A 12613-nucleotide genomic window follows, 5' to 3' on the forward strand; every position below is an offset into this window, starting at 1 on the left:
AAGCCCCACCCTCCCTTGCCTTAGGGCATTTGCACTCCACTGCTTTCAACTGGACACCCTCCCAGCCTCTCATTCTTCACCACCAGCCTCCTTACCCCTTCTTCATACTTGTCCTTTAGGTCTTATAGGGTATGTCATCATCTTCCCTATAGGATTGCTACTCCTACTCCTAGACTGTAAAATTCTCAGGGCAGGGGCTGGGGGTTTTGTATCCTAGTTTCCCCATTTCTAACAAGGTGACTTCCAAAAAGCAGATGATCAATTAACATTTGAGAAATGAATAAGCCAGTGAGTGTGAGTTCTAGTCAGAAAATTTTTATTTTTCCTACATTCTTGAATAAGTTAAGCAAACGCTGGTATGTATCTTTTATTTTTACCAAACGACAGACTAGAACGGATATGGGAAACCAAGAACTGACCATCTTTTGCCTTTGTTTTTCCCATTTCTTGAGCCCAACTATTTTATTGTTGATTGCGTTCACATTTCCAAGAAGTGCCTACTCCAATGCCATATTATCTTGCTCTGGATCACTAAATATGAAGGAAGGTTTCCCAATTTGTTTTACAAAATAACAAAACTCCTACTCTTATATCTATTAAACAGAAATAAATGTGTAACCAGTCATGCATAAACCTAGATTCTGAAGCTATTTAAACCTTCTATTAAAAGGAACTGCATTTGAAATGTAACGGAAGGAAAGAAGGATGGAAAGGAAGGATAGAGGGAGGGAGGGAGAGAAGGGGGAAAGAACTCCAAGTTACCCAAGTAGAACAGGAACACAAAGATGATAGATACTGTGTGTTTCCTCCAGCCCCATCCTGGCCCTCCACTACTTAGAATGTTGACTGCCCTTTTTTCCCCATAAAGAATCTACTTCAGACTTCAACATTTAAAATTTAACCTTAAAAAAAAAAAGAGAAAGGTAAAAGTCCAAGTTACCCATATAGAACAGGAACACAAAGATGATATATATTTTATTCTCTCCAACCCTAACCTGGCCCTCCACTATTAGAATGCTGACAACCCTTTTTAACCAAAAAGTGAAGACTCTTCTTTAGACATCACTTGGGGCAGGAGGGCATGGCCTTGGACCGTGCACTGGCCTTGGCACTACTGCGAGCCCTGGCTTCGATTCTGGCTCGAGCTCTCTCTTCCTCATCTTTCAGAGCCTCTTCATACCAGGATGGGAAGGCACTGGGCGTAGTATCGTTGACCTTGGCCAAAAATTCCAGGACTTTCATCTTGCTGGTTTCAGCATGGGCTCTGGGACCCCACAGGAATTCGTAGCGTGGAGGATCACTGTTGGGCACCTGCCGGTACTCCAGGTACTTCATCTGCACCAACTCTTGGGTGATGACTTTCTTGGGCTCTCCATAGAGGAAGTGCTGCCTGTCAGCATATACCCCCATCATATTCAGCACTTCCCAGACCTCCTCCTCAGTGGCGCAGTTGCCCTTTGTGAAGATCACACCCAGCACAATCATCAGGAGGCCGGTTTTGGGCACATTTTCTTCATCGATAACCATGTCATCTGCGGTGAAATCCAATTTGCTGACAAAGGCATAGCAGTGCCTGATGGGATCCACTTCCTTCAGGTCAACACCAAGGGCCAGCTCCATGTGCTCAGCAGCTCTCTTGAGGATCTCAGGGAAGTGACATCTGTACTTTTTGACAACAGACTTCAGCATCTCTGCCCTTGTGATTGGCTCTTTGTCGTGATACTTGCGAAGTAAGAACTGCACCAGCAATACCACCTTTTTGTTTAATGGATCTTCGCATGAGCTCTCACTGGCCTGTGAGGAGCTTGGACCTTCCTCATTTTGGCCAGTGGCACCTTCATCTGAATCTGCGCATGAAACACTTGCAGCTCTCTGAGGAAACTTTGGAGGGCTTCGTGTACCAGCAGTAGGCAAATTCTGGGATCTGTCTCCCAAAAGAGGAGAGGCAGAGGAGGGGGAGGCTTTTTCCTCCACTGCAGTAGCCTGAGGATCCCCTTGACCTTTGGTCTCACCTCGGGTCTGGCGGCGTTTTTCACGGGCTCGGAGCTTACTCTTCTGACCTCGAGGCATGATTTCTTATCAAGGGCAGGAGGCAGGAGTGCCGAGAGCTGGGTTGATAAAGAGGTCACCCTAAAAGAGAGAGGATAAGATGGTGTGTGGAGCCTCAGTGGGGAGATTCTACCTTGGCTCCAAGAAAGGCTAATTCTGCAGGGTACCTATCTAATACTGCTCCAGGAACCAGCAAAGCAGGGGTGGGTGGGACTCTGTGAGGCCTTTTCCGTTCTGTGGGGGGTTGTCACCTCAGTTTTAACTCAGAATACTCGCCTTGACTCCTGCTGGTCTGAGAATGCCCGCTTTAGATCAAGGCCTCCTCCCTCCCCCCCCCCACAACCTCCCAAGGCCAGCTCAGGGGGCTTTGGGCCTAACAGCCATGCCGCTGGCCTTCCCAGAGCTGATAAGAGGATTGGAGCGCGGTGGGGCTCCATCGGGCCTCCTCTGTTCAGGGGGGGAGTATGTCCCCTAAGTTCTAACTCGAGATGCGCACCTTGACACCTCTTCAGTCCTAGAACTCCTTCTGCCGACCTGAAGCCCCAGCACTTAGACCAAAACGTCCTTCCGCTTGGCCTCCAAAGGCGGAAATCAGCGTACGCCACTTCCGGTTACCCCTGTCCTGGGGCTACCGGGGCTCTCATCAGGGACTCTATAAAGCTTTCTCCGTTCTGAGGAAAGGAGTGTTCCGGAAAATTTTCATAGGGGCATTTTATTGACTCCTGGCAGGCCCTGCTGTGCAGAATCAGCCAGCTTCAGATCAAGGCCCTTATTTGCTCAAAACGTTCTAGGCCCAAGTAAGGGTGATCCTGAGCCTAACAGCCATGCAAGGTGCCTTCCAAGGCGACAGTAGAGGCGGAGCTCTGAGAGGGCGGGGCTCTGAGCGGGCGGGGCTCTGAGGGCACAGAGCTTTGAGAGGGTAGCGCTCTGGAGGCTTGGGGCTCTGTGGAGATGGAGCTCTATGGCGCAGGGCTCTGTGGGCCCCTCTTTTCCGGGTGGATAGAACCCTCGGTCCTCACTCAGCATCTTACCTTGACCCCTGCTAGGAGCCGGGCCACTTCTCTCCTGACCCGAGGCCACCCCTTCAGGTAAGGCACTAAGTCTGTAAATAATTTAAGGAGAACTGGGTTGCCTTGAGTAGGAGTTGACTCAAAGGTGACGGGTTTGGTTTCGTATTGACATCTCTACAGTGTTCTCTTCCTCGTGAATAAACATTGTATACCGCTCCATTTTTACCGCTCCATTAGGAAACCCTGGTGGCATAGTGGTTAAGTGCTACAGCTGCTAACCAAAAGGTCAGCACTTCAAATCCACCAGGCGCTCCTTGGAAACTCTATGGGGCAGTTCTACTCTGACCTATAGGTCACTATGAGTCGGAATCGACTCGAAGGCAACGGGTTTGGTTTTTTTTTTTTTTTTTTTTGGACCGCTCCACTTGGGACTTCTTTTACTTAGTGTAGTGGTTAAGTGCTACGGCTGCCAACCAAAGGGTTGGCAGTTCAAATCCACCAGGCGCTCCTTGGAAACTCTATGGGGCAGTTCTGCTTTGTCCTATAGGGTCGCTATGAGTCGGAATCGACTCGACGGCACTGGGTTTGGTTTTTTTTTTTTTTTTTGGTTTACTTAATTCGGAAACCCTGGTGGTGTAGTGGTTAAGAGCTGCGGCTGCTAACCAAAAAGGTCAGCAGTTCGAATCCACCAGGTGCTCCTTGGAAACCCTGTGGGGCAGTTTTTCTCTGTCCTGTAGGGTCGCTATGAGTCGGAATTGACTCGACGGCAACCCTTTTGGTTTTTTGGGGGTTACTTAATTCTGTCAGCAAACTTTTAGAGTTGCCTCCATAAGGGTCATGTATATTTTTGTTAGTTTTCTTTTTAGGTATATTTTGGATGTTGCTGCTGTTTTTGAATGATATATTTTCCATTACATGTTCTAATAAGTTATTTATTTTGTGTGGCCAGACTCCTGATTTTGCTGTAGTGATCTTCTACGCGAGCTTTCTGAAGTTTCTTGTACGTTTGAATATTTTGAGCTGATTCTTTTGGATTTTTTAATTAGACAATCATAGTATCTCTTTCTTGTCATCATTCATACTTCTGATTTATTTTGGCATTCTTGTGTATGGCTGCGCACTGGCTATGCATCCCAGACCAGGTTTGAACAGTACAGTCAGTATCCAGCCTTTGTATCTTGTTCTGGACTTTCTTGGAAATGTTACTAATATTTCACATTTAAGTATGTTTGCTGTAGATTTTACAAAATGGGAATTCCTTTCTAATGTAAGTTTGGTGAAAGTTACTACGTACTGTGAATGGGGTTGAATTTTTACCAAAGGCTTTTTCTTTACCCCTGTACGTGATTAAAGGCTTTCCTGTGTTTTTGTAGTGAATTCCAATTCACAGTTTTTTCTAATGCGACATGACCTTTGTATTCTTTGGGCACAGCCTATTTCGTCATTTAATTCTCTGCTGTATCAGATCTGCTGTGAATTTATTTAGGATATTTGTCTCTATGTGAGTGAACTTGGCTCAAGTGTTCCTTTATTGGGGCACCCTCATCTGATCTTTGTAAAAAGTGGAGCTAGCCTGTTAAAGGGATTGAGTAATTTCCCATCCTTATATGAGATGGTAACTATGAGTCAGAATCGACTGGATAGCACACAACAGTAACAACAACGTTTTGACCTTACCGTTTGATATAATGGGTCTACAAACCTGGCTGGTCCTGGAATATTTTGAAGGTATCTTAGGTTTGGACTATAGTTTCAGTTCGTACTGTTCAATTCAAGTTTTCTATTTCTTCATAGAGTCCTTTAGTCATTTATATTTTGCTAAAAATTGTACTGTTTCAATTGAGTTATCAAATTTAAAGGCATGGTATTTATAATAAAATTAAAATTTAGAATGAAATTCTGAAACATACACAACAGTACAGAGAGAAGAAAAATGAACCCAATAGATTTGGTTCTTGCCATCAACAATCCTCAGTAGTTACAGGTGATCCTTGTTCAGATTGTGGTTTATTTGTTTGTTTTTTGGCAAGAGCACTCTAGATGTGATGCTGTGTACTTCCATTACATAAGAAAGTACATGATGTCTCTTGTCTCCCTTTGCGATGGTATTGGTAATCATTTGAGGTTCATCACCTTTATTTATTAATCCATTAAGGGCTACCAAACCAAAACCAAACCTGTTGCCATCGAGTCGATTCCAACTCATAGCGACCCTCCTATATAGCACAGTAGAACTGCCCCATAGAGTTTCCAAGGGTGGCTGGTGCTGACCTTTTGATCAGCAGCCGAGCTCTTAACCACTGCACAACCAGGGCCCTGTTAAGGGCTACAGAATGGTAATTCTCCAATTCTATCATTCCTTCTGAGATGATTAGCTGAATATACATCTATAGGTAGAATGTTTTGCTGTTCACCGTTTGGTTTTCTTAAGGTGAGCACTATAATTGCCCCATCTTACTGCCTGGAGGGAAACCCTGGTTGCGTAGTGGTTAAGTGCTATGGCTGCTAACCAAGAGTTCGGCAGTTCGAATCTGCCAGGCGTTCCTTGGAAACTCCATGGTGCAGTTCTACTCTGTCCTATATGGTCACTATGAGTCGGAATTGACTCCACGGAAGTGGGTTTACTGCCAAAGAGATAGGTAGTAGATTAAGAACACTAAATCTCTCTTTGCCTAATCAACGTAAGCAACTCTTGAGTCCAGAATTTTATTGTGTTTTTTGGTAATTTTTAGTAACTACAACAACAAAAAACTCTTGCTTGAAAACAAAACCAGAAGTTAGTTATAACTGGTTGAATAATTGATCTATTATTAATGATTATTGATGGGCAGTATTGGAATCATCAGTGCTCAAGCCCTAGTCTTTATTCAGTAACATATTACTTGTGCCTTTACAGATGGTGATAATTTTGGAATCCATGGAAAATTTTATTTTGGTTTATTCAATGCTTTCTTCCTAAAAAAAAAAAAAATCTTTTTTTTTCTTTTTTCTTCCTTTGAAAGGCTGTAGTTTCAGTGTTATTTCTACATAGCTAACCATCAGTAAAGGAGCCCTGGTGGCTCAGTGGTTAAAGCTCTGCGCTGCTAACCAAAAAGTTGGTGGTTCGAACCCACCAACTGCTCTGCGGAAGGAAGATGTGACAGTCTGCTTCCGTAAGAATTACAGCCTTGGAACCCTATGGGGCAGTTCTACTGCCTTATAGGATCGCTATCAGTCAGAATCGACTCCCCAGCAATTGGTGGTGAACCAGCAGTATGCCAGTTGAGTTTTATTTTATTTCTTAAAAAACCTTACGTGTGTATGGAAAGTGGTGTGTGTGCTGATACTATCTTGTACACATGGAGACCTAAAAAATAAATTTCCTCTGGGCCCACAAATCTATTCAATACAGGGCTGTTGTAATGGACTTTATATCAAGACTCCATTAATGTGGGGAATGCAAAATATCTGATTTGTTTGAATAAATATGTTAATCGTTTGTCCCATTTTATTAAAAGAAATTCTCATTTCTGATTTCACTTTTTAATAAACATTTAGATTTTTTTATTGGATATTCTCAAGCAGGCAGATTTTTGGACATGTTTCTAGGTTAAGAAGCCTAGAAATATAGACTGTTGTACAGCAAAGACAGTCAAACTGTGGGTAAGGAATCTTAGTATATAAACCTAGGTTTATCACCATTCGGCTCTTAGAACTAAATTTTGATCTCTTTGTCTACCATCACTCCTTACCCCTGCCCAACTCTTGTCTGAATGGTATAATAACACCTTCTCAATCAGGATAAGGCACCTGGAGTGATCTGGTCCCGACAACAAATTTAGTCTTTTGGTGGCTGAAGACTTTTCCACCTTTTCCCTGATTCCGCTCTAGTTCACCTTGAACTAACCGTCCACCCTCAAACCTGCTGCTTTCCAATACTGTTTCAGCCATTTCAATGACCTCAGTGCCAATGAAAGACTGAAATTCTGATGGCCTCCTTCCTCATCCCCGTGCCTCATTCTCTAAGATATATGCTTTAGCTAAGATCAGTGATATTAAAGAGAAACAGAAGATCTTAGTGTTCAAAGCCACTTTTGTGGAATGGATGCATTGTCTTCAATTCTCCGGCTAACATAGCCAGAAGCCAATCTGCCAGATCCAGAGAACTGTATTTTTAGAACACATAACTTTGCCACTTGCCAGGCAGCAAAAATAACTGACTAGAGAGTTCATTTCAGAAATCAGAGACTATGTTAATACCTCGTAGTATAAGGAAGACAAGGAAAAGTCAAAGGGTACGTGTTATTGAGTTAGGGCAGTGTAATGAGTGAGACAGTAGGGCGTGGTGAGTAAAGAGCAAAATATAAAAATTTTAAATAAAGGCAGACTCTGACCCTGTGCTTGCATGATCCTGAAAATGAGTGCCTCACTTACCTAACCCTGATTTCAGCCCATGGATCCTGTCTCTATTTAAAAGTTTGATATTTTACTCACAGTGGATTTTTGCATTAATTTTGATTTTTTGAAATATTGAAGTAAAACATATTTCATTACCAGATTTTCTGGTGCCGCTCCCTTAAATTTTGAGCTCAAGGCAAATGTCTCACTTGCCTCACCCTAGCCCCAGGCCTGTTCAGTCTTTAGCATTTGATACAAATCTTGACCCCACACTTTTATAGTTACTTAATTATGCCTTGCCTTGTTTTACATTTTAGGCATTGTTTCAGTACTGTCTGATGCTTTGATCCTGAGCAATACGATTATCCTATATGCCTGTTGCCGTCGATTAATTCCGACTTGTACTGACCCTACATAAGTCTCTGTAAAAAACAAAACGAAACAAAAGATGAACACTAAGGCTATTCTTTTTATTGAGTTGGTAAAAGGATTAAATAAAAGTATGTATGAGAAAATACTTCATAAACTTTACAAATTACTAGTCGCTTGTAAATATTTATTGGATCCAAATTTTGGGAATGCCCTGAAAATCAGACGTGTCCTTTGAGATACCTAGTTTATTCGTTTTCTGCTGCTGCGTAACAAATTTTCACAAATTTAGTGACTTACAAGAATATTCTCTCACAGTTTTGTATGTCACATATCCGGGTATAGCTCATTGTGTTCTCTGCTCAGGTCCTCACTCTCAAGGTGTCCTGTCAGCTGGGCTGCATTCTTATCAAGTGACATTTGGGAAGGATCCATGTCCAAGGCCATTCAGGTTGTCGGCTGAATAGAGTTCTTTGCGGTTGTAGCACAGAGGTCCTTGTTTCCTTAATGGCTGTCAGGAGCCACTCTGTGCTCCTAAAAGTTGCCTGCATTCCGTGCCGATTCCTGGTAGCACTTCAAAACCCTTTCTCAAGAAAGAGCCTTGTCTCTTGTACGGCCTCACCTGATTAGGTCAGGCCCACCAAGGATAATCTCCCTTTCTTAAAGTCAGCTGTGCCATGTAACATAACCTAGTCATGGAAGTGATAGCTCATCATATTCACAGGTCCCTCTGGCACTTGATGGGAAGGGGTTACACAGGAGTGTGGGTCATTGGGGATCATCTTAAAATTCTGCCTGTGACACCTAGAAAAAACAACTGATTGCAGAAATTCTAACCATGGCAGTAGCTGGAACTCCCAGGTTGCATATTCTGTACTAAATTTAGAACAAAAGGTTTCAAAGTCTCTAATGCTGTTGATCTTTTTATCCTCTTTGAAACAATTGTGCCTGGTGGTTGCTAGCATCCCTCAGACAACAGCTTAAATGGATTATTTGACCCCAGTAAGCAAAACTCAGGCCTCTAATTTCCAAACTGGAAAACGGCATTCAAACATTGAACTTCACAGAACATAAAACTTCACAGAGTCTTCACGTTTACGTCAACTCAGGAACCGTTTTCCTTCTGTTTTTCGTTTACTTAACAAATACACAGAAGGCAAACTTCATGCCAAGACTGAGGTAATACAGTAATGAAGGAGTCTTCCTATCTGTCTTTAGTTTACTAAATGGAAATCAACAGGGTTTGAAGCTCATTCATTCTTCTTTCCATTACAGTAACGTTTTTTAGGTGTAAGAAGCAATTAATTACTCTTACATCACAGTATTTTCAAAGGTTTAGCAGTGGTCACGTATCACGATGAAGTGATACGAGGAGCACGGAGCTGGAACTAGGACACCTGGGTTTTAGTGATGGCTCATCTCCGACAAGCCTCTGAACTTGACCATACCTTTTCCTGTCTAGGCCTTAGCTTCCATCTTGGAAGATTGTTGGGCTAGCCTGTTGTAAGTATTTATTGTTTGTCACTGGTGCTTACTAAAAACAGAAAAGGATTTTAGATTATCTGCAAAATGCATAAGCAATATAGAAGAAAATTCAAATGACATTAATTCATTTGGACAGAAGCAATCTGCCAAACAAATATAATAACCTGTAAATAATAATAATATGACAATTTAGTTACTACAATTTTTCTGAATCAAAAGAAGGAAAATTATAGGAATTTAAGGGGGGGGGGAAAGATACCCACCAAACCAAGGGACAAGTTTGCTTAATTTAAACAGTAGAGTCTTGTATACTTTATCTGTAAAAGAACTACTTTTAAAATCTCTGAAAGAGAGACTGCAGAAACCCTGAGAGTATGGCCCCCAGAAATCCTTTTAGCTCAGTAAAAAAGTCACTCCTTAGGTTCACCCTTCAGCCAAAGATTAGACAGACCCGTAAAACAAAACAAGACAAAGGAGCACACCAGCCCAGGGGCAAGGACTAGATTGTAGGAGGGGACAGGAAAGCTGGTAATAGGGAACCCAGTGTCAAGAAGGGAGAGTGTTGACATACCGTGGGGTTGGTAACCAATGTCACAAAACAATATGTCTACTAATTGTTTAATGAGAAGCTAGTCTGTTCTGTAAACCTTCACCTAAAGTACAATAATAAAAAAATAAAATATTAGAAAAAAAATCTCTGAAAGAAATTAAGAAAAAAAAATTAAGGCATGTCTATCTAGCAAAGAGAAAAGTTTGGTTAATTTAGGCACTAGGAGTTACTAATGTGATATGTATATATATATTTACGTGTATGTATATATATTTGACAGTTGCGTATTGTAAAGAAAGTATCGTCTGAATGGGTACTCGGCTATTTGGAGCATTTAAAATCCTATCTGCTAAGTGGTTTTGGCTGGTTGTTCATTTGTTTTCTTTTTATTTTCACTCTTACTATTAGTGGAATGTTGGAACTAGTCCTCTCAGTATACGTGTGTGCACCCATAGGGCAGGTAAGAAGGGATGAGAAGACAAGTTAGCAGCTAAATACAAGACAAGTGAGATGTGTCCCAAGAAAGAGGTAGTTGTGACTAGAAAAGTTTAATTAGTCTGATTTCCCAGACGGCTTTGTAGATCTAAGGTGCTACTTAATTATGGAATGGGACCCAAAGGTAACCCCACTTCATTTTCTAAAACATCTGTCTGCTATTGGGCCACAAGAGTATGAGAGAAAGGAGATAGGAAATACATTTAAAAAGTAGTAACAGCAACTACTTAAATATTGAGGACCCATGACGTGCTAGGAAGCATGCTGTGAGCATCGTCATACTTAGCTTGAGGTGTAAGTTTTGTAACTGGATTATACAGGCAAAGAAACTGAGGCTCATAAAAATTAAGAAGCTTTCATTTGTTCATTTAACTTATATTTTCTATTCCCGGGCACTGTTACAGAGTAATGAAGACGGCAAAGGTTTAGTCTGTGTAGGAGAGAGAGGAGTATCAGAAGATGTCTTTTTTCTAATTAGAAGTGGGAGTAGATTCTTTTGACAGTATAAAAGGCTATTTAATTTCATGTATTGCAAGCAGCTCTTTTAAATACTTTATTTTTTAACCCTTTTCTTTTTTTTGTAATATTGCTCATAATTTTGGTAATTAAAATGATGTTTAAAAAATTAGTCCAAACTATAAACTTGACATTAAAGTCAAGATAAGGAAAAAATCTTAACATGATATTTATGCTAAGGACATTGTTCATAATAGTATCGACTACATTTTAAGCATTTAACTGAAAAACAGCCTTAGGAAATATAGTCTCAGCTTAGCTCTTTTATGTAATAGAAACAGCTGTTCTTTGGAAACCCTCTGGGGCCGTTCTACTTTGTTCTATAGGGTCACTATGAGTCGAAATCCACTTGGTGGCAACGGGTTTGCCTTCGTTTTGGTATGCTGTTTTTATCTGGTGGACAATTAGTTGTCAGATTTATGCTTTCTTGTTGCAAGGGAACAGAATCTGATTCTTTGCACTTCAGACGCACACTTGACTTCGTATATTTCACTCCTATTTTAATATTTTTCTGAATATAAAATATTGTAATCCTTAATCCAACAAATACTTGTCAGCAATACATTTTGACCATGCACTGTGTTGAGAGCTGAGGATAAAATAGCAAGCAAAATATGGTCAGACCCTGCTTTCATGGATCTTATCGTCCAGTGGCAGAGACAGGTATAAATCCAATAGACACATATATACGTGATTATAGATTTTTAAAGGCTAAGGGACAGGGAGATAAAATAATGGGATGCTATCTGATCCAATAAGTTTGGGAAGGCTGTCCTGAAGAATTAGTATTTGAATCTAGAAAAAAAGGATGAATGTGAGGTAGATGGACAAGGGTGGGGTGAGGTTTGAGGACTGTTCCTCAAGGGAATTGCCTGTGCAAAGGCCTGATTGAAGAATAAGTCTAGTGCGTGCAGTAGGCTGGAAGAAGACCACCTTGGCTTGAGTGTAAATAAAGGCAAGTGGGGGAGCGTGGTAAGAGCCTTTTAGGTTTCTTCTTAGATGCAAAATAAAACCACTGACGGCTTTAAAGTAGAGGAGTGACCTGATCAGATATGCACTTTCAAAAGACCACTGTGGCTATGATGTAGAAAACAGATTTAAGAGAAGGGGGAAAAAAATAGACGTAGGAAAAAGAAGTTGGGTGCTCTTACAACGTGTTCCAGGATGGTGACGTTCAAAAAAAAAAAAAAACCAAACCCAATGTCGTTGGGTCAATTTTGATCCATAGAGACCGGAGATAGATAAATATGGATAGACTAGAAAACCATGTATGAGTAGATTTTCAGAACTTCTGTGCTAGTTTAGGAGTCCCTGGGTGTGTAAACGGCTAAGCGCTCAGCTGCTAACTGAAAGGTTGATGGTTCAAACCCACTCAGGTGCCTCAGAAGAAAGGCCTGGCTATCTGCTTCAAAAAGGTCATGGCCACTGAAATCCTATGGAGCGCAGTTCTACTCTACAGTGCACGGGGTCACCATGAGTTGAAACTGACTCAGTGACAACTGGTGCTGCTTTATGTGCTGGTTTGGATATGGGTGGTGTGAGAGAGGACAGTGTCAAAGATGTTTGCTCATCCCTGGCATGGATAACTGGATTCACAGTTGCCTCACCTATCGAGCTTGGGAATTCCGCAAGTGGAAAATTTACTGAGAGCGGGGGGTGATAAAAGGTCCCTGGGTGGCGCAAGCAGCTTGTGATCGGCTGCTAACCTAAAGGTTGGTGGTTCACACTCACTCAATAGTGTCATGAAAGAAAGGCCTGGCAA

General features: G+C 41.6%; 1 protein-coding gene across 1 annotated transcript; it reads right to left on the reverse strand.

Moving 5' to 3' along the window:
• Positions 1-1062: 1062 nt before the first annotated feature.
• LOC126068867 (melanoma-associated antigen B18-like) lies at positions 1063-2070 on the reverse strand. The gene has a single exon (XM_049871557.1). It carries the CDS (start codon positions 2068-2070, stop codon positions 1063-1065), a length of 1008 nt encoding a protein of 335 aa, XP_049727514.1.
• Between the last annotated feature and the right edge of the window lie 10543 nt (positions 2071-12613).

Source organism: Elephas maximus, chromosome X (genome assembly GCF_024166365.1).
Source record: "Elephas maximus indicus isolate mEleMax1 chromosome X, mEleMax1 primary haplotype, whole genome shotgun sequence".
NCBI lineage: Eukaryota > Metazoa > Chordata > Mammalia > Proboscidea > Elephantidae > Elephas > Elephas maximus.

Coding starts and splice junctions, on each gene's coding strand:
- LOC126068867 (XM_049871557.1), bottom strand. CDS start 2,070: ATGCCTCGAGGTCAGAAGAGTAAGCTCCGAGCCCGTGAAAAACGCCGC.